General features: G+C 35.9%; 1 protein-coding gene across 1 annotated transcript in view; it reads left to right on the forward strand.

Moving 5' to 3' along the window:
• Positions 1-21,114, forward strand: part of JMY (junction mediating and regulatory protein, p53 cofactor) — a 107,071-nt gene that overhangs the window by 21,772 nt on the left and 64,185 nt on the right. Inside the window, exon 2 of the mRNA XM_037032409.1 lies at positions 11,553-11,726. Coding sequence (XP_036888304.1) covers positions 11,553-11,726 — 174 coding nt within the window. The remainder of the gene's footprint in view (positions 1-11,552; positions 11,727-21,114) is intronic.

A 21,114-nucleotide genomic window follows, 5' to 3' on the forward strand; every position in this document is an offset into this window, starting at 1 on the left:
TTCCCATTTACTCCTTCATCCCTGTCTATTATTAACATTTTGTATTGGTGTGGTACATTTGATAGAGTTGATGAACCAATATTGATACATTACAACTAGTTCATGGTTTACGTTAGAGCTCATTCTTTGTGTTGTACAATTCTCTGGGTTTTAACAAATCAACAGTATTGTGTATCTACTATTTTACTATCATACAGAATAGTTTCACTGCTCTAAAAACCCTTGTTGCATCTATTCATTGGAATGTACCACCTCATCCAATCCCTGGTACCCAGTAATTTTTTTTACTGTGTCCATATTTTGCTTTTTCTAAAATGTCATATACTTAGAATCATACAGCATGTAGCCTTTTCGATTGGCTTCCTTTCACTTAGCAATGTGCATCTAAATTTTCTCCTCTTTTTGTCCTGATGGCTTATTTATTTTTATTGTTGGGTATTCTACTGTATGGGTGTACCACAGTATTATTTATTTATCTATTGAAGAACATTTTGGTTGCTTCCAAGTTCTGGCAGTTATGAATAAAGTTTTGTAACATTCATGGGCAGGTTTTTGTTTGGACATAGGTTTTCAACTCAGTTGAGTAAATATGAGGAGCATGAATGCTGGATCATATGGGAAGACTATGTTTAGTTTTGTTAAGAAAGATGATACGATGCCAATTCTAATGAAAAGAAGGCAGGGAGTAGCTCTATTTTCAGTCTAAGCAGACCTTTGGAACAAGGAAAATTGTCAAGGGATAGAGGGACATAAACAAGGGATAGAGGACATTACATAAAAATAGAAGGTTTAATTCTCTAAGAAGAGCCAATAATCCTTAATATGCCTGACAACAGACCATCAGAATATGTTCCCTCCTGCCAGCAGTCAGTGGGAGTTCCCTGCATTCTTGTTAGCATTTTGTCTTGTCAGGTGTGTAGTGACACATCATTGTTTTAATTTGCAATTCCTAAATGACAGTATGATGAGCATCTTCGCATATGCTTACTTAACAGCTGTATGTCTCCTTTGGTGATGTTTAGATCTTCTGAACATTTTAAAATTATGTTGTTTTCTTATTGCTGAATTTTAGGAGTATTTTGTATATTTTGTATAACAGTCCCTTGTCAGAAATGTGTTTTGCAAGTGTTTTCTTCCTCTTTTCATTTCTCTTGATTGTGTCTTTAATAGAGAGGTTATTAATTTTATGAACTCGAGTTTACCAGTTTTTTCTTTCATGGATCAGGCATTTGGTATTGTGTCTTTAAAGTCATTTTCAAACCCAAGGTCACCTAGATTTTGTCATGTATTCTTTTCTAGGAGTTTTGCATTTTACATGTAGATCTGTGACCCATTTTGAGTTAATTTTTGTGAAAGGTATAAGGTCTGTCTAGAGTAGATTTTTTTTGTGTGTAGATGGATGTCCCCTTGTTTCAGCCCATTTGTTGAAAAGACTGTCCTTTCTCCATTGAATTGTTTGTTCTTTTGACAAAGGTTACCTGACTAATCTTCTGTTGTATGGGTTTATTTTTAGACACACTGTCTCTCTATTATATATATAATATATATATATATATATATAAATATATATATATTTTTTTTACCAGTACCACACTGTCTTGATTACTATAGCTTTATAGTAGCTAATAAAGTTGCATAGTGTCAGTCTTCTGATTGTGTTCTTCAGTGTCCTGTTGGCTATTCTGGGTCTTTTGTCTTTCCATATAAACTTGAGCATTAGTTTGTTGATATTCACAAAAGAACTTAACCAAAATTTTGATTAACGTTACCTTGAGTCTGTAGATCAATTTAGGAAGAACTAACATCTTGATTATATTGACTCTTCCAATTCATATATATGGGATATCTGCCCATATAGTTATATCTTTGATTCCTTTTATCACAGTTGTATAATTTTCTTCATCTAGATCTTGTACATACATTAGTTTATACCTAAGGGTTTTTTTTTTGGGGGGGGGGGTGTTGCCTGAAAATATAAATGGCATTTGGAACGGTTTTTTTGGTCCACAGAGACAACAATGTCAGCTGGGAACAAAGCAGTTTTATTTCTCCCTTCCCAGTCTGTTTTTCCTTCCTTCCTTTTCTTGTTTTATCATATTAACTAGGACATCCAGTTTGGTGTTAAACAGGAGTGGTGAGAGAGGACCTCCTTGCCCTTGGTCCTCATTTTAGTAGGGGGAACGGGAACGTCTATTTTTTCACAGTTAAATGCGGTGTTGGCTCACGGTTTTTGTTGATACTTTTTATCAAGTCGAGGGAATTCCTAAGAATTCCTAGTTTGCTAAGTTTTTATCATGAATGACTTTTCCTTGCATCTTTTGATATGATCATGTGATTTTCCTCCAGCTTGTTGATACGGATTTCATTAATTGATTTTTGAACGTTGAACCAGCCTTCCATGCCCGGGATAAATCACATTTAGTTGTGATACATAATTATTTTTATACATTGTTGGATGTAATTTGCTAGTATTTTGTTGAGCCCTTTTGCGTCTTTGTTCATGAGAGATGTTGATTTGTAGTTTTCCTTTCTTTTAATGTCTTAGTTTTGGTATTAGGTCAATGCTGGCCTAATAGAATGAGCTAGAAAGTAATCCCTCTCATTCTGTTTTCTTGAAAGATTGTAGAAAATTGGCGTAATTTCTTCCTTAAACATATGGTGGAATTCACCAGTGAACAGCCTAGGCCTAATGCTTTTTATTTTGAAAGGCTATTAATTATTTATTCAGTTTCTTAAATAGATTTAGGCCTGTTCAGATCATCTGTTCTTCTTTGAGTTTCGTTAGATTTTTTTATCTTTTAGGGAATTGGTCCATTTCGCTTAAGTTGTCAAATTTGAGGGATAGAGTTGTTCGCAATATTCCTTTATTATCCTTTTAATGTCCATGGGATCAGTAATAATGTCCCCTTTTCCATGTCATGTATTGGTAATTTGTGTCTTCCCTCTCTTTCTCTTGCTAATAACCATGCTAGAGATTTATCAATTCTATTAATCTTTTCAAAGAACAAGACTTTTGGTTTTATTGATTTTTTTTCCTATTGATTTCTTTTCTACAGATTCATTGATCTATGCTCTAATTTTTATTTCATTCTTTCAGTTTCTTTGAATTTAGTTTGCTTTTTCTAATTTCTTAAGTTGGGAGATTATTTCTTAAACTTATTTTTTCCTAACATATGCATTTGGTGCTATCAGTATTTCTTTAAGTACTATTTTTACTGCATCCCAAATGTTTTTGAAAAGTTTTCATTTAGTTGACAATATTTTTAATATTTCTTTACTTTTTTTTGCCCATATATTATTTAAAAGTGTGTTTTTTATTCTCCAAGTATTTGGGGGTCTTTCCAGGAATCTTTGTTAATGATGTCTAATGTAATACCATTGTAGTTTTGAGAGTATATTTTGTATAATTTTAAAAAAAATTTTAAAGAATGTTATGGCCCATAATGTGGCTACTTTGGTGGATGTTCATGTGAACTTCAGAAGAAAGTATATTCTGCTATTGTCAGATGAAGTAATTAATAGATGTCAGTTATATCCAGTTGATTGCTATTGCTGGTCAGTTCAACTGTGTCCTTACTTGTTGTCTACCTGTTACATCTGTCCATTACTAGTGTAATTAGGATGTACCTTGGTGTGTGCTTCTTTGGGTCCAGTTTCTTTGTACTCTCTGAGCTTCCTGAATTTCCTGGAAGTCTGTTTATTTTGCTAGATTAGGGAAGTTCTCCTTTATTATATTTTCAATTTCTTCCTCTTCCTCTTCTCCTTCTGGCACCCGTATCATTTGGATGTTGGAATGTTTAAAGTTGTCCCAGAGGTTCCTTAGCCTCTCTTCACTTTTTCGAATTCTTGTTTCTTCATTCTGTTCTGGTTGAATGTTTCTTTCCTCTTGCTCCAAACCATTGATGTGAGTACCGGTTTCCTTCCCTTCACTGTTGGTTCCCTGTGTATTTTCCTTTATTTCACTTTTCATAGGCTTCACTTTCTCCTCTATTTTGTGATGATACTCAACCATTTCTGTGAGCATCCTGATTACCATTGTTTTGAACTCCGCATCTGATAGGTTGGCTATCACTTCATTGCTTAGTTGTATATTTTCTGGACCTTTGATCTGTTCTATCATTTGGGCCATATTTTTTTTTGTCTTGGTGCATTTATTATGTAGTAAGGGGTGGAGCCTTAGGTGTATTCACCAGGGACCCTGGTTGCTTAGTTGTGGTGCTGTATGTGGAGGAGGGGTCTGAGAGGGAACAATGCTCCTGTCTCAGCTCTTGGCCAGCTTTCACTCACTTCCCCTGCTACCCACAAGCAAATTTGGCCCTTCTGGCGCTGATTCCTGGCTGGATAAGTTTGTATACATTCTAGGATCCTGTGGGTCTCTCCAATGAACTCTCCTGTGAGGCTGGGAATTTCTCCTGCTGCCTCAACCCCCATAGGTTTTTTCAGTCTGAGGTTTTGAGCTTTATTTCTTTTTGCTAGAACCCGGGGTTGAGAAGTCTGTCTCGCTCCCCAGTTGTTCCTCCTAGTTTACTTGTACGCAAATGTGGACTTGCTGGTCCACCAGCTGCCACCTTGCCACTGCCTGTCTCCGTACCTCCTACAGGTCTGGATGAATGTTTCTCCTTTAATTCCTTGGTTGTTGGACTTCCACACAGTTTGATTTTTGGTCAGTTCTGGTTATTTTTTGTTTTTAAATTTGTTGTTGTCCTTCTTTTGGTTGTGCGAGGAGGCAAAGTGTATCTACCTACGCCTCCATCTTTGTCAGTTTCACCTAAGGTATTTTGATGCTCCATTATTAGGCACATATACATTAAGGATTATTATGTCTTCTTGAAGAGTTAACCTTTTTATTAAGAGATAATGCACCTCTCTGTCCTGATAATTTTTTCTTCTACAAAGCTGGCTTTTTATGAAATTGTTACAGCTACTCCAACTGTCTTCTGATTAATGTTAGCATGATATGTCTTTCTTCATCTCTTTCCTTTTAATATATATATGTGTCTTTGTATTTAAAGTGAGTTTCTTCTAAATAACATATATTTGGATCTTGTTTTTATATCCACTCTGACAGTCTCTGTCTTTTAATTGGTATATTTAGGTCATTGATGTTTAAAGTGATTATTGATAAAGTTGGATTAATAGCTGCTATACTTATTTTCTAGTCATCACCTCATTTTTTGTCTTTGTTTTTGTCTTCCACTCTTTTTCTGCCATTGGTTTTAATCAACCATTTAATATTATTTTTTCTTATTTAACATATCAATTATATTTTTAGTGGTTGCCCTTGAGTTTGCAATATATATTTGCAATTAATCCAAGCTTCCTTTCACATAATACTGTAGCACTTCATGTGTATTTGGTTAACCAAAAAGTTTATTTGGTTTGAGTAAAAGGACACATTTTTCTTTTTCACCAATAACTATATTGAGCAACATAGTCACCATTTTGTCCCACTACCTTTTGCCATCTTTTGGTCAACTTCATGAATCCGTCTTCCCCAAACTTTTTATCTTTTTGATCAAAGAACTGTTCCACGTATCTCTTGCAGTCTTCCAGGGAATTGGAATTTCTTCCATTAAGATAGTTTTGTGAACACTGAAAGAATGGAAATTCAAAGGCACCATGTCTGGTACATATGGTGGATGAATCAGAACTTCCCAGCCAAGTTATAACAGTTACTGCCTGATCATCAAAGAGATACACGGTCTTGGGTTATCCTGATGGAAGATTATACATTTTCTGTTGACTAATTCTGGACATTTTTGTCAAATGCTGCTTTAAGTTGCTCTAATTGGGAGCAGTACTTGTTTGGAATTAATTATTTGGTTTTCTGGGAGGAGCTCATAATAGAGAAATCCCTTCCAATCCCATCATGTACACAGCATCACCTTCTTTGGGTGAAGACCAGCCTTTGGTGCGGTTGCTGCTGGTTCATTTCGCTTGCACCATGATCTCTTCCTTCCCACATTATTGTAAAGTATCCACTTCCCACCATCTGTCACTATTTGAGAATCACATGTGGAAATGTGGTCACAGAGGTGGTTTTTTTGTTTTTGTGTTTTTTTTAACTTATGTGGAACCCAAAAGTCAAAGGAATTAACAAAAAAACTGGTGCAAAATACTTGATTTTTTTTTTTATATTGGTTATCTTCCACGTGGTGTAATGTTGCTTGTTCTCAATGTCCCCATTTGATCACTGTCAACTTCCACTGGTCTACCCGACTGTGGAGCATCGTCCAGTGAGAAATTTCCAGCACAAAACTTTGCAAAGCACTTTGACACATTTGATCAGTCATAGTACCCTCTTCACACACTGCATAAATCTTGTTTTGCATTCAGTTGTGTTTTTACCTTTCTTGAAATGAAGCATATGCTGAAAATGTTGCTTATTTTCTTCAACATTAAAATGGCTACACAAAAATTCACAAATTTGGACTTTTTTAAATGCACTGATGTGACAACTCTCACAGTACAGTCTAACAAAATCATTTCAAGTTAAGTTAAAGACAACTAAGCACTGCAATTGCCATTATGGAAAAAACCGACAGAACTTTTTGGCCAACCTGATAGTGCCAAGTTACTTTGTAAGTGTATTCCTGATTCTTCCCTCCTGTCCTTTTTTCACATTGCTGTGATTCATCTAATTTATCAATAAGCTATAATCATTCAGTGCATATGGCACTATTTTTAAAAAACTGTTATCTATTAGAGTTGTTAAAATAATAAGAAAATGTGTTGTTTTACCTTTATTTACTTCTCTAATGTTCTTTCTTTGTTATCTAGATTAAAGTTTCTTACCTACTGCGTCTTCTTTCTGACCAGTTTCTTTTAACATTTCTTGCAAGACAGGACTACTGACCACAAATTTTCTTGTTTTCTATCTGTTTAGGAAGTCTTTATTTCTCCTTCAGTTTGAAAATGATTTTGCTGGATACAGAATTGTAGATTGGTGAGGTTTTTCCTTTCAAACTCTAATTTCACTTTACTCTTGCTGGCATGGTTTCTAAAGGGAAGTTTGGTGTAATTCTCATCTTTCTATAGGCAATTGACTCATGCTTTTTGGATATTCTTTTTTTTTTATTCTCCTGGTATTTCAGTTTTGGGAGTTTCTTTTGCCATTTCTTCAAGTATATAGATTTTATTTCCTTTGCTTGTTTGCAATCTAATGATGAGCCCATCAGAGGAATCTTTAAATTTCTCTTATAGTGTTTTTGATTTCCAGCATATGCTTTTGATTATTTCTTAGTATTCCCAACTCTGTGCTTACATTACCTATCTGTTCTTGCATGTTGTCTATTTTTCCCATTAGATCCCTTAGCATATTAATCATAGCTCTTTTAAATTCCTAGTCTGATAAATTCTGCATCCCAGTTATATCTAAATCTGGTTCTTATGCTTGCTCTGTCCCTTCAAATTCTGCTTTTAAATATCCCTTGTTATTTAAATTGAAAACCGAACATGATGTACTAGGTAGAAAGAGCTTTTAGTGTGAGGTTTTGTTTATCTGGTTAGAGGTAGACTGTATTATTCTAGGCAGTAGCTGTAGGTGTGACAGGCTAACATTTCCTTTGGTGTGTTTTTATCTATCCTGTTGTTTTGGGTTTCCCTAGTTACTTTTTAAATAAATTCTAAGACACGTAGTTTTTAGTTTATATTGCCCTGTTACATTGTAGCCCTATTGGTGTAGTGGTTAAGTATTGGGCAGGGGGTAGGGAGGTGCTAATTATAGCTCTGTGATTACATTTCAGTCTTTTAGTGTACCCATGCCCTTGGGTTGTCTTCTCAGTCCCCTCTGCCGGCCTTTACCTCATTGGAGAGACAGAAAGGCTATAGGGAGGTCCATAGTTGGGCATTTCTCTTCCCTTAGGTCAGTTAGTCTCTGGTGACATAGTTTCTCTTGAGGGCAGTCCTTGTGCCTTGTTAAGAACAGATTGCCCCATGCACATTTCAAAATGGCTGCTTTATTTCTTACCCTGTCAGAAATACAAGGAGGTTTTCCTCCAGTTTCACTGTGAGAATCTGGTAGAGCTCATACAGGGTAAAATTCAAAACAAGTATAACCTGCCCAACCCCCCACCTCAACTCCTGGAGTCTTTAACTTTTCAAACTGTTAACAGTGAGACACTAACAAATTAACAATTACAGTTTAGTTTTCCCTACTCCAGTATTGGTTCCCACAGAGGTTTCTGTTACTTTGCTTCTACCCCAGTAATTGTGATTCTCTGTGTCTGCCTATACTGCCATCACAGGAGAAGCAGTTTGCCCTGTGACCTCAATTCTTTGATGGATCTAAGAGGGTTTGTTGATTTTCAGCTTGATTGACTTTGTTCTCTAAAAAAAAAAAAAAAAAGATTTTATTTATTTTTACAGGGGAAAGGAAGGAGAGAAACATCCATGTGCAAGAGAGACATCGATTGGTTGCCTCTTTCACACCCCTAACCTGGGACCTGACCTGCAACCCAGGCATGTGCCCTGACTGGGAATTGAACTGGCAACTTTGCAGTTTGCAGGCCAATGTCCAAACTATTGAGCCACACCAGTCAGGGCCACTTTGTTGTTAATGTGGATGGGAGTAATGATTTCCAGGCTCCTTACCTGATGGACAAAAAACTGTTCTATGAATTTTGAGAGGTTGTATTTTCATTATTAATCAGTTCAAAATATTTTCTTAATATCACATTTTTTAAGATTTTATTTATTTATCTTTAAAGGGGAAGAGAAGGAGAGAGGGAGAGAAATATCAATGTATGGTTGCCTCTTGTGTGTCCTCTGCTGGGAACTGGCCTGCAACCTAGGCATGTGCCCTGACTGGGAATCGAACCACGATAGTGTGGATCACAGAAAGTCACATACATTATTAACCCCACAGTATAGTATTAAAATGTTTTGCTTTAAATACTCATGCATTTTATAGAAATGAAGAAGGAAAAAAAGGCTTTTATATTTTCTTATTTATTTACCACTTCTAGTATTATTGATTCTCTTTTGGAAAATCCAGGTTTACATCTGTAATATGTCCCCTCAACCTGAACAACTTAAAAAAAAATTCTTAAAGTGTTAATCTGTTGATGAGGAGTTCTCTTAGTTTTTATTTATCCGGAAGTATGTCTACTTTGTCTTTATTCTTGAAGGGTATATTGTTTTGGGAATGGAATTATTGATTGACTTTTCTTCTTCTTCTCAACTGTAAGATGCCACACCTCTGTTCTTTGTTCTCCATCATTTTTTTCTAATTCAAAGTCATCATTCATATGTATGCTTGTTCCTCTTTATGCATTGTTATTTTTCTCTGGTTGTTTTAAAGATTTTCTCTTTCATCTTTGATTTTCAGTAGTTTGAGCCTAGTTTTGGGTTACTGCTTGGGGTTGTCAGATCTTCTTGAATATATAAATTTCACCAAACTTGGGGTTTTTTGGCCATTACTTTCTGAAATTTTTTTGGTCCCCTTTTTTTCCTCTTGAACTCCAACTAAATGTATCTTATACCTTTTAGTATTGTCCCATGGATCCTTAAGGTTTCGTTTCCCTTTTTTGTTATTTTTCAGATTGGATATTTTCTTTTAGTCTGTCTTCAAGATCACTGATTCTTTTTGTCTTTACTATTATACTGTATATCCATCAAGCAAGTTTTTCTAAAACTCAGGTATTGTATTTGTTTCTTTTTTGAGATTTTTCTATATGTTTATTCTTTACGAGCATATTCCCTTTGTGTCTATTAGTATTATTTTAGTAACCTCTTTAAAATCTTTGCTAAATCCAGATTTGTTTCATCTTGCAATTGGTCTTCATCGATTGCCCTTTGGGTATTAAGTTTTGTTTCCTATTTCTTTGTAGATCTGCTAATTGGGATTGAATTCTGGATGTTATAAATGATACCTTGCAGAGCCTCTGGACTGTGTTATATTCCTCCAGCAGGTGTTGATTTATACAGTTTTGTTTTCGCTTAAGCAGTTTCTTTAATTAGTTCAAAACTGCAAAATCTGCCTACCTTGCAAGGGCAGCAGCTAAAATATTAAGATTTTGTGTTTAGCTGCAGTGCTTTGAGCCTGTCCATGTGTGACAGTTTCAGTAATCAGCCTGAGATTTTAGTTTATTTATGTACATATTTGGGATTTTTCTCCTTTGGCTTTTTTCCTGTTCAGTATTTTCCTGTTAAGTATTTCATAGCTGCCGTAATTGCTCCCCAGCTCTGTTCTCTGATTCTCTTTGTGCCACCAAGGCTGTGGGTTCCTTTTCTGTGTTGTAGCCACACTCCTTTACTCCCTCAGCAGCCACTGGGAACTCTCTCCAAGCTAAAAGCCATAAATTTAAACTCAGGGCTTTCGCTTCTTCCAGTTATTGATAATTACTGATGGAGTAGGCAGAATATTAAATGCTCAGGTGCTGCTGGACTTTGGTCCAAGAATCTGTGCAGGAAGTGAATCCAAAGTATAGATTCTGCATAACATTGTATAGTACAAAATGTGATAGCCAAATCAAGAAGTTGGGGAAGGAAGATCGTAGTGGAAATTTTAGGTGTGAGAAAATAAAGCAGCATTTTGTGCCTCTGGGCAGATGACACTGTTACCAAGTAAATGGACACTAAGAGTAAGTATATAAAATATTTTTTTGCTACATGGTTCTTTTAGAGGTCCTTTGAATTTCAGCTTAAGCTTTCTCGGACAGCCTTCTGCTTACTCTAAAGTATTACAGGTCGCAGTTTATGTAACAGCACCTCCCTACCTCCAATTCTTTCTCATGGCACCCATTGTTTCATTGTGTCACTTTTATACTCTTAAAACATAAAATAACCTTCGTTACATGTATTAGTGTTCGTAATGTTTTTAAATAGTGTTACACTGTAAATTCCATGAGGAGAGGGACCATGTTTTTGTATGCGCAGCACCTAGCCCAGTGCCTAACGTGATACATGCTCAGTCCATATTTGTTGAAGAATGAATATGTAAATATACATACATGCATAGATACATACATGGGTGCCAAGTTATGCAAAGTAAGAGTTATACACATCTGTTATAGTCAATTTTAAACTCTTCAGTAGAGTTGAGGGTTTTTTTTTAACCTAGATTTTTAAGGAAGTAATAGGCATGAGTTTGAAGAAAGTTAATTCAGTTCCAAATTGGGAGGAGGAAAGGAGTGACAAGAAGATATGGAGAAATGAGTAAAATAATATTGGTAAGAGTTACTACTCTGTTGATTAGCAATAGAAATTAAAAAAATTTTTTTTAATATATAAATATGGAGAGAGGTATACTGGATGGTGGAGAAAGATTTTAAAGAGCTAACTAATTAGGCAAATAAGTGGTGTGGAGTCCTAGCAAATACAGAGAACAGGAGTAATATGGTGAAAGTTAGAAGAGGAGAATTGAGGCAGTGATCTTGAATGATAAGACACCTGAGGCATAGAGATGAGTGATAAAAAGAAATCAGTACTTTTTGTTCCCTCCTGCTTCTGTGTTTTAGGGTTCCCAGGTCCTCATGAAAGGGAGCAAAAAGCAAGTATTTATAGGCTTTTATAATCAGATTTCTTGGTAGTGAAACTTTCTTGTTCCACAGCTCTTGGATAAGCACAAGAATACAGAGAGCATGGTGGAGCTTCTGGACTTGTATCAGATGGAGGATGAAGCCTACAGCAGCCTTGCAGAAGCCACAACTGAACTCTATCAGTATTTACTGCAGCCATTCCGAGACATGAGAGAACTTGCCATGCTACGAAGACAGCAGATCAAGGTATTTTTTAAAACCTCTAAATAGTAGCCTGCCTGTTGTATAGTTCTCAATCTGGCTGGCCATGCATTTTAATTACTAGAGCAGCTTTTAAAAAATGTACATATCTCGTTTCTTATCCCCAAAGATTCTAGTTTCGTAGGTTTGGGTTATATACAGTGTGAACACACTGTCTTAAAGCATCTCAAAAGACAATTCTTCTGAATAGACAGGGAGAACAGACTAGAAAGTACAGTAAGAGATTCCCTTCCCTCTTTCCTATACTTCTCTCTCAACTCCTGTCTCCCTTATACTGTTTTGAGTACCATGTAGTCCTAGACTTCTTTACCAGCAGTTTTGGAACATTTGTTTTGGGAAAACCTTGTTTTGAAAGTTAAAAGGATTTAATGGTAGAGCTTTAAAATTCATGACATTTAATTTTCATATATAAAATAGACATTACATTATTTTGAAGCAAGTGTTTAAGGATTTGTTTTTATAGCTGACCTCAAATAATGATAACTCTGTTTAAATCCCATGGAATTTTTGTTGAACCAGGACATGAAAACTGTGTTTTTGCATAATGGGTTAAGTTGGAACAAATTACATAAGAAATGTGTGTTTGAGAAATTAAGCAGCAGGCTCTCTCTGAAGCACCTTTCTTCGCTCTCAGGTGTGTGGCTTAACTTAGGCCCTGACTTGGTAGCTCAGTTGATTAGAGCATCCTCACAATATGCCAAGGTTGAGGGTTCAGTCCCCATTTAGGGCACATAAAAGATGCAACCAATGAATGCATAAATAAGTGGAACAACAAATTGATCTTATTCTCCCTCTTTCCCCCTCCCTTCCTTGCCTCCTTTCTTCTCTGTCTCTAAAATCAAAACTTAAAAATTTGATTTTAGAGACAACAGGGTGGTGATTGCTGGGGGCAGGAGGATATAAGGGGACTAAATGGTAATGGAAAAAATACATAGTTAAGATTATAAGTTTAAAAGACTTTTTAAAAGAAAAGTTAGCAATTATTCTGGGAACTGTACAATTGGGAGCAAAGCAAGGTTGAATAGTATATTTGATAAGATAAGGCATGTCTTTGTATTTCCTTCCCTTCACTAGTGAATCAGGATATAGAGCAGCACAGGCTTAGTCACACAATTATTATACACTCTCCTATATTAATATTTCTGAATACTATTGGGTTGTCAGTCAGTTTATCATAAACTTGGCATTTTGGTTAAAATGGTAACTTGAAAATAAGCTACAATTTTTAGACACTAGAATATCCTCCAAATTTTTCAATGAATTGTGGATATTTGTCCATTGAGAATTTGAATGGGAGGCCAAGAATGAAGTGAATGACATGGAGGCCCCACCCACTTACAGACTAGGCAGGCATAATCTGTACAGCTCAGCACTATCAGAATCTATGTGCATTTTTACTTTCATATTAATTATGTCAAGATTTGTATTGAGTGTTAACGTTAGCAAATTGATTGACCCTACTTGTCCACTAGCATTACTTATTGCTCCATTTTTCCTGGGAAGCAGGACATTAGGTGAAGAGGGGTAGACAACATAATTTTTACATTTGTAACTTTTTTAAAGGTAAATATATTTTACTCTACTTTTATTTCTATGATATTACTCCTAAACGGCCACTTATCTATGACTCCTTTTTTGTTCTTTACCCTTCTTGTGAAGTTTTAAATAGACATACTAGATTTAGTTTGTGAGCTCGTTCAGTATGTCAGACAAGTGTGTTAAATGGTGCTATTATATAAAATATCTCATTTAATCCTTACAGCAACTATATAACTTAGGTGCTTTTATTGTCCCTACTAATGTTGGATTAGAATGATTTATGTAAGTTAGCTAGTTAGTAAGTGGCAGAACTGGTACAGTACTCAAATTTAAATCTCTTATCCCAAAGAATTTGTCTTTTGTTTGTTTTGTTTCTATTGCATTACTGACTACTAGTTACATTTAAGTTTGAAAATTCATACTCAGTAAAAAAGCAATTATAATTGATTCGGTAAAGTATTTGTTGTAAATAATACTAAAAACTATTACTTATTTTGTATGTTGTTATCCTGTGGATGTTTGCCATAGAAATACTTAGTTCTTATGAAGATTAACTTACAGCCAACTAACTTATAATTGGAGCATTTGTTTTTGTGTTTTAAAATGTATTTGTGTTACTAAATTGGGCTACTTCTATTAATAAAAATATCTGGTACAACCTGGCAAATTAATCTTCAAATCTTAATTTAGTAAGGTCAGTTTAATAGGTTTTGTGTTATCAAGGTATAGAATTGGTGCCTAAAGTAAAGGAAAATTTCATTCTGACAATAGTGCCATTGGTGTGGTGTGTTTTTTGTGCCCTGGCCTAATTTAAAAAGAAGAAAAAATAAGTGTAAAGTAGGGAAAGCAATTGAATGTGTATTTATATCAGCTGTAGTATTAATAGTATTCAGACTTACTCTAGTGGAATATTATTTTCTTAAGCTGCAGAAGAAAGGGGTGTGTGTTGAATTGACTATAAATGCTTTTTCTAAGTACTTACAGTGATTTTTACTTTCCAAAATTTCAGTGCTTCTATGTTTGAGGAACGATTTCTCTACACTTGCCCTGTGTAAAGCCTAATACAGTCTGGCAGGGCTAATAATTTTTGGAAGGACTTATTTCTTTCTGAGGTTTCTCTTTTCATGATTTTTTTCACCCTTTATAGAATAAGGGATGACACTAAAGCTGTGCTTATGGAGAAATTTATGACTTTAAGTGCTTATTAGAGAAGAAAGGTCTAAAATCAATCATCTAAGCCTCCGATTTTAAGTAAAAACAATTAAGAATGGGAATCAATGAAAAAGGAATCAAGTAATATATACAAATCAGTGAAACCAAAACCTGATTATTGGGGGGGGGGGGAGGGGGAATCCAATACATTTCATAAACCAGCTAAATTGATTTTTTTTAAAGAAGAGAACCACATGGCTGTATTAGTATTGACAGTATAGTTATTACTACCGATTTTGTCGATTTTAAATGGCTAACAAGAACATGAACAAATTTCTACCAAATTAAATTCTTAGATGAAATGGAACCTTTCTTTGAAAACTGTAAATTATCAATATGGATTCATGGAGAAATAGAAAAATTTGATAGCCCTTTATTAACAAAGTTGAACTCATAGCTTTTAAAACTTCCCTCAAAGAACCCCCCCCCAAAGAAAACCCCAACTCCAGATGACATCATTGGAGGAATCATCAAACATTTAAGAAATAATACCAGTTCTACACAAATTCTTACAAAAAACAAAGTAGGAAATATTTCCCAACTTATTTTTAAGGCCACTATTATGATAACAAAACCAAATGACATTTACAGAAAGAAAGATTACAGATAAATACCCCTTATGAATGCAAATGCAGTATTCATTAACATAATATTAAAATAGGATCCAGTACTCTATAAAAAGGAAGATATGCTCTGATTAGGGTTTATCTCAGAAATAGTATAACGTTGATTTAAGATTCAAAAATAAATCACTATAACTCACCATATACTCAGGATAAAGGGAAAAACAGTATATTATTTCAATAGCTGCAGAAAATCATTTGACAAATTTCAGTATATGTTCATCATAAAAACTCAACCAGTAGGAGAGAGCAACTTCTTCAACTTGATGAAGGGCATACATGAAAAATCTATGTAACATACATGACTGCTTTCCCCATAAGGTTGGGAATAAGGCAAGATCATCTACTTTTACCAGTTCAAGAACAGAAAAGACAAGGCATACAAATTAGAAAAGACAAACCTCTCTCTATTTGTACATGACATGGGCATGCATATAGTAAATCTTAGGGAATGTAAAAACTACTGGAAATAATATGTATAATTTTAATTATAGGGTCAGTATTAAAAATTTAGTTGCATTTTCTTCAGAAGCGAAACTGAAAATCAAAAATTTAAAAAATACCTTTTACATTAGCATCTCAGAATATGCAGTGTTTTAAGAATACATTTTACAAAATATATAAAAGCCCTTTATATTGAAAATTACAAAACCTTGTTGAGAGAAATGAAAACGTATTTAAATAAATGGAGAGATAAACCATGTTAATGGATTGGAAGACTCAGTCATACTTAGATATCAGCTCTCAGTTGATCTGTGGATTCTAATGAAAATTACAGTATGGTATTTTTTAAATAAAAACTGACAAGCTGATTACAAAATTTATGTGCAAAGGCATAAGAACCTAGAATAGCCTTAACATTTTTGAAAAAAGAAAAATGTTTTCTTTTTACCTGAAGGACTTATTACTTGATTTCAGAACTTACTACAAAGATAGAGAATACAGACAGTGTGTATTGGCATACAGTAAATATGTTAATCAAAGAAATAGACCCTTGGTTATATACTCAGTTTCCACAAAGGTGACAAGGCAATTCGATTGGGAAAAGGAGCCTTTTCAACACATGGTGCTAGAAGAACTAGATATTCACACAGAAAAAAATGAACTTCAGTCTTTATACTATGCATAAAAAATTAATTACAAAAGTCTTAGACCTAAACATAAAAGTTCATACTATAAAATGTAGAAAACATGGAAAATATAGCATCTTTGGGAAAGACAGGCAAAGGTTTTTTGTTTTTTTTTATATAGGATGCAGAAAATTTGAGCCATAAACCAAAAAAATAAAAGAGAAACTTCACCAAAATTAGAGATTTCTGGCCAAGATGGAGGCGTAAGTGACACACTGTGCCTCCTCGCACAACCAAAATAAGGACAACAACAAAGAAACAAAAAAACAACCAGAACTGACAGAAAATTAAACTGTATGGAAGTCTGACAACTAAGGAGCTGAAATAGACACATTCATCCAGACCAGTAGGAAGGGCAGAGTCAGGCAGCTGAGCTGAGAGGGGTCATGGCAAAAAATAAACAAATGAATAAATAAATAAATAAGCGGTGGCACTGAGCATGCAAGTTGGCAGTGGGTGGACCCTGGGCGCAGGGTGGCAAGGGGCAGACCCAGCGAGGCAGCAGTTGTGAAGCCAGGCACTGCACACAAGGCAGCTGGATGCCCAGGTGGTTCCACATTCATGTGCAGATCAACCAGGCAAAACTAGGGAGTGAGACAGACCGTGCAACCCAGGGTCCCAGAGCGGGAAAATAAAGCCTCAAAACACCGATTGAAAATACCTGTGAGGGTTGATGTGCCAGGAGACATTCACAGCATCACAGGAGAGTTCATTGGAGAGACTCACAGGGTCCTAGAATGTACACAAGCCCACCCACATGGGAATCAACACCAGAAAGGCCCAGTTTGCTTGGGGGGAAGTGTGGAAGGGACTGAAACCCTACGGAGAGTGGATCAAGCGCCATTGTTCCCTCTTAGACCCCACCCCCACATACAGCGTCACAATCCAGCAACTGGGTTGACCCACCCTGGTGAACACGTAAGGCTCTGCCCCTCACTAACAGGTGCGACCAGACTCCCCCCCCCCCGCCCCCGCCACCAAATTTGTCCAAATGAAAGAACAGATCAAGGCTCCAGAGCAAAAAGCAACGAAGAGATGGCCAACCTATCAGATGCACAGTTCAAAGCACTGGTGGTTAGTATGCTCACAGAATTGGCTGAATTTGGTCACAAATTAGATGAAAAAATGAAGGCTACCCTAAGTGAAATGAAGGAAAACGTACAGGGAATCAATAGTGATGGGAAGAGCCCTGGCTGGTGTAGCTCAGTGGATTGAGCACAGGCCTGCGAACCAGAGGATCATGGTTCAATTCCCAGTCAGGGCACATGCCTGGGTTGCAGGCCGGTTCCCTGCAGGCCAACTCCCAGCAGGGGACCCAAAAAAGGCAACCATACATTAATGTTTCTCTCCCTCTCCTTCCCCTCTAAAGATAAATAAATAAATAAAATCTTTCAAAAAAAAATAGTGATGGGAAGAAAACCGGGACTCAAATCAGTGGAGTGGACCAGAAGGAAGGAAGAAACAACCAAACAGAAAAGAATGTAGAAACAAGAATTCAAAAAAATGAGGAGAGGCTTAGGAACCTCCAGGACATCTTTAAACATTCTGTAATCTGAATTATAGGGGTACCAGAAGGTGAAAAGTAAGAGCAACAAATGGAAAACTTATTTGAATAAATAATAAAGGAGAACTTCCCCAATCTGGCAAAGGAAATAGACCTCCAGGAATTCCAGGAAGCTCAGAGACTCCCAAAGAAGTTGGACCCAAGAAGGAACACACCAAAGCACATCATAATTACATTAGCCAAGATTAAAATGAAGGAGAGAATCCTAGAAGCAGCAAGAGATAAGGGGACAGTCACCTACAAAGGAGTACCCATCAGACTGTCAGCAGATTTTCTCAAAAGAGACCTTACAGGCAAGAAGGGGCTGGTAAGAAGTATTCCAAGTCATGAAATCCAAAGACCTACATCCAAGATTGCTTTATCCAGCAAAGCTTTCATTTAGAATGGAAGGACAGATAAAGTGCTTCTCAGATAAGGTCAAGTTCAAGGAGTTCATCATCACACCAAGCCCTTATTATATGAAATGCTAAAGGGACTTATGTAAGAAAAAGAAGATAAAAAACATGTATAGTAAAATGACAGCAAACCGACAATTATTAACAACCACACCTAAAACAAAAACAAAAACAAGCTAAGCAAACAAGTAGAACAGGAATAGAACCACAGAAATGGAGATCTCATGGAGGGTTAACAACAAGGGAATGGGTGAAGGAGAGGGGGGGAAAAGGTACAGAGAAAAAGTAGCATAGGTGGTAGGTAGAAAATAGAGGGGGGGGTAAGAATAGTATGGGAAATGTAGAAACTAAAGAATATGACACATGGACATGAACTAAAGGTAGGGAATGTAGGTGGTAGAGGGTATCCAGGGTGGAGGGGACTGAAGGGGGGGATGGGACAACTAATAGCATCATCGATAAAATATATTTAAAAAATTAAATTTTGCTCTTTGAAAGATTGCTGAGAAAGTTAGAAGACAAACTACAGTTTGAGAGAAAATAACTTATACCTGAGAAAGGAAAGGTATAGCTTTATAAGACAACATCAAAACTTTTGAAAATGGGCTAAGTATGTTAAAAGACACTTAAATGGCTAATAAACTCTTGCAGAGATGCACTACGTGGTCATCAGGGATTTTCAAATTTGCACCATAATGAGATAACTATTTCATACCCATTAGAATGAATATAATTAAAAAATCTGGCATTCCCAAAGGCTGGTGAGGATGTAGAGTAACTAGAATCTCATCCATTGCTAGCGGGATTTTAAAGTAGTACAACCACCCTGGAAAACAGTATGGTGGTTTTTTTCAAAAGTTAAACATACTAAGTCTGTCCAGAAAAAGTCCAGCCATTGTTCATATACAAGAACAGATTGCACAGCATTGATGTAGCCTGATAGCCAAGGAGTAGACTGCAGTATGCATATGTGAACAGTGACAACTTCACTGTTCTGGTTGGTGGTGGCAGTAGATACCGCTGAGTGAGTATGTGTACTATGTGCTGTCACAGTCAAAAATGGCTAAGCTAGTAGAGCAACAAATTTGCATCAAATTTTGCATTAAGCTTGAACATTCCTCAACGGAAATATTTGGATGATTCGGAAGGCTGCAGGTATGGGCAACTGGTGATTAGCAGCTTCGCCATGACAGTGTGCCTGCTCATGCGTCACATTTTGTGTCGTATTTTGGTGAACCATCAAATCACCCAGATGACTCAGCCTGCCTACAGCCCAAATTTGGCTCCCCAAGACTTCTGGCTTTTTCCAAAGCTAAAATCAACTTTGAAAGGGATTTCAGATTATCGATGAGATTCAGGAAAATATGATGGGGCAGCTAATGGTGACTGGGAGAACTGTGTGAGGTCCCAGTGCTTGGGCTACCTAGAAGGGAAATGAGGCATCATTGTCATATGTGCAATGTTTCTTGTATCTTTTTCAATAAATTTTTCTAGTTTTCATATTACATGGATGGATATTTTCTGGACAAGCCTTGAATATTGGGTTGGCCAAAAAGTTCATTTGTTTTTTTTCCATATGACGCCTCTAGTAGTGCTTAGTTGTCTTTAACTTCATTTGAAACGATTTCATTGTATTGTATTGTGAGATCTGTCATATCAGTGTGCACTTAATTGGTGAGTTTTTGTGTGGCCATTTGAAGATGGAGAAAAATATGCAACATTTTTGGCATATTATGCTTTATTGCTTCAAAAAGGTAAAAATTCAACTGAAGTGCAAAAGAAGATTTGTACAGTACATGGAGAAGGTGCTGTGACTAATTGAACGTGTCAGAAGTGGTTTGTGAAGTTCTATTCTGGAGATCCATCGCTGGATGATGCTGCACTGTTGGGTAGACCAGTTGAAGTTGATAGTGATCAAATCGAGACATTAATTGAGATCAGTCCACGTTATACCTCAAGGGAGATAGCCACTATACTCAAAATATTGAAGTAAATAAAGTTATTGCTGAAAATGAAAAATGTGTCTTTTATTTTACAGAGAAAACCATATATACTTTTGGCTAATGCATTGCATACCTTGACAACTGAGCTGTTTGACTAATAGTTATTTATATAAAAGAAATGAAGACATCTTTAACAAAAAATTTTTGTGCACTAATTTTCATACCAACTTTATTCACAGTAAACCCAAATTGGAACACCCCAAATGACCAACAGGTGAATTAATAATCAAAATATGGTAATTCTATATGAAAGAATACTCTGTAATGCAAAGAATTACCTATTGATAGACACAGTATGGCTAAATCCCAAAGATTTAGTGTGTCATAGAAGACACACTAAAGGTGATACTGTATATAGTGTAAATGGGTGGTTGGCACAGGACATGAGGAATCTTTTGGAGGTGATGAAAGTCTCCTGTACCTTGATTGTAGTGGTTGTTTCTTAGGTGTATACAGCTATCAAAACTCATCAAATTGAGCACTTTGAATGGATTCATTTGACTGCAGGTAAATTAAACCTTAGTAAAGTAGACTATCAAAAATTCTGATGAGCAGAAGACACCAGATACAGAGTATAATAAACCAAGTGTAAATTAAACAGAAGATACCAGACACAGAGTATAAACTATTGTCTATTTCTGTGAATTCTAGAAATGATCATTTTGATCTACATTGACAGAAATGTAAACAATTTACCTGGGGTGGGGCAGGGAAGACTGAGAGGGAGCAGCTATAACAGAATCTTTTGGGGTGATTGATATATAAACTCTAAATCTCAGTTATAGTGGCTGTTACATGGGTGTATGATTTTATCAAAATCTGTACTTATAATGGGTACATTTTGTTGCATGTAAATTATAACTCAGTAGAGACAATTAAAACAATTGAGCAGTGGGTATATACAAGT

Source organism: Sturnira hondurensis, unplaced genomic scaffold (genome assembly GCF_014824575.4).
Source record: "Sturnira hondurensis isolate 20B ecotype Veracruz unplaced genomic scaffold, ASM1482457v3 Scaffold0021354, whole genome shotgun sequence".
In the NCBI taxonomy this organism is placed as follows: Eukaryota; Metazoa; Chordata; class Mammalia; order Chiroptera; family Phyllostomidae; genus Sturnira; species Sturnira hondurensis.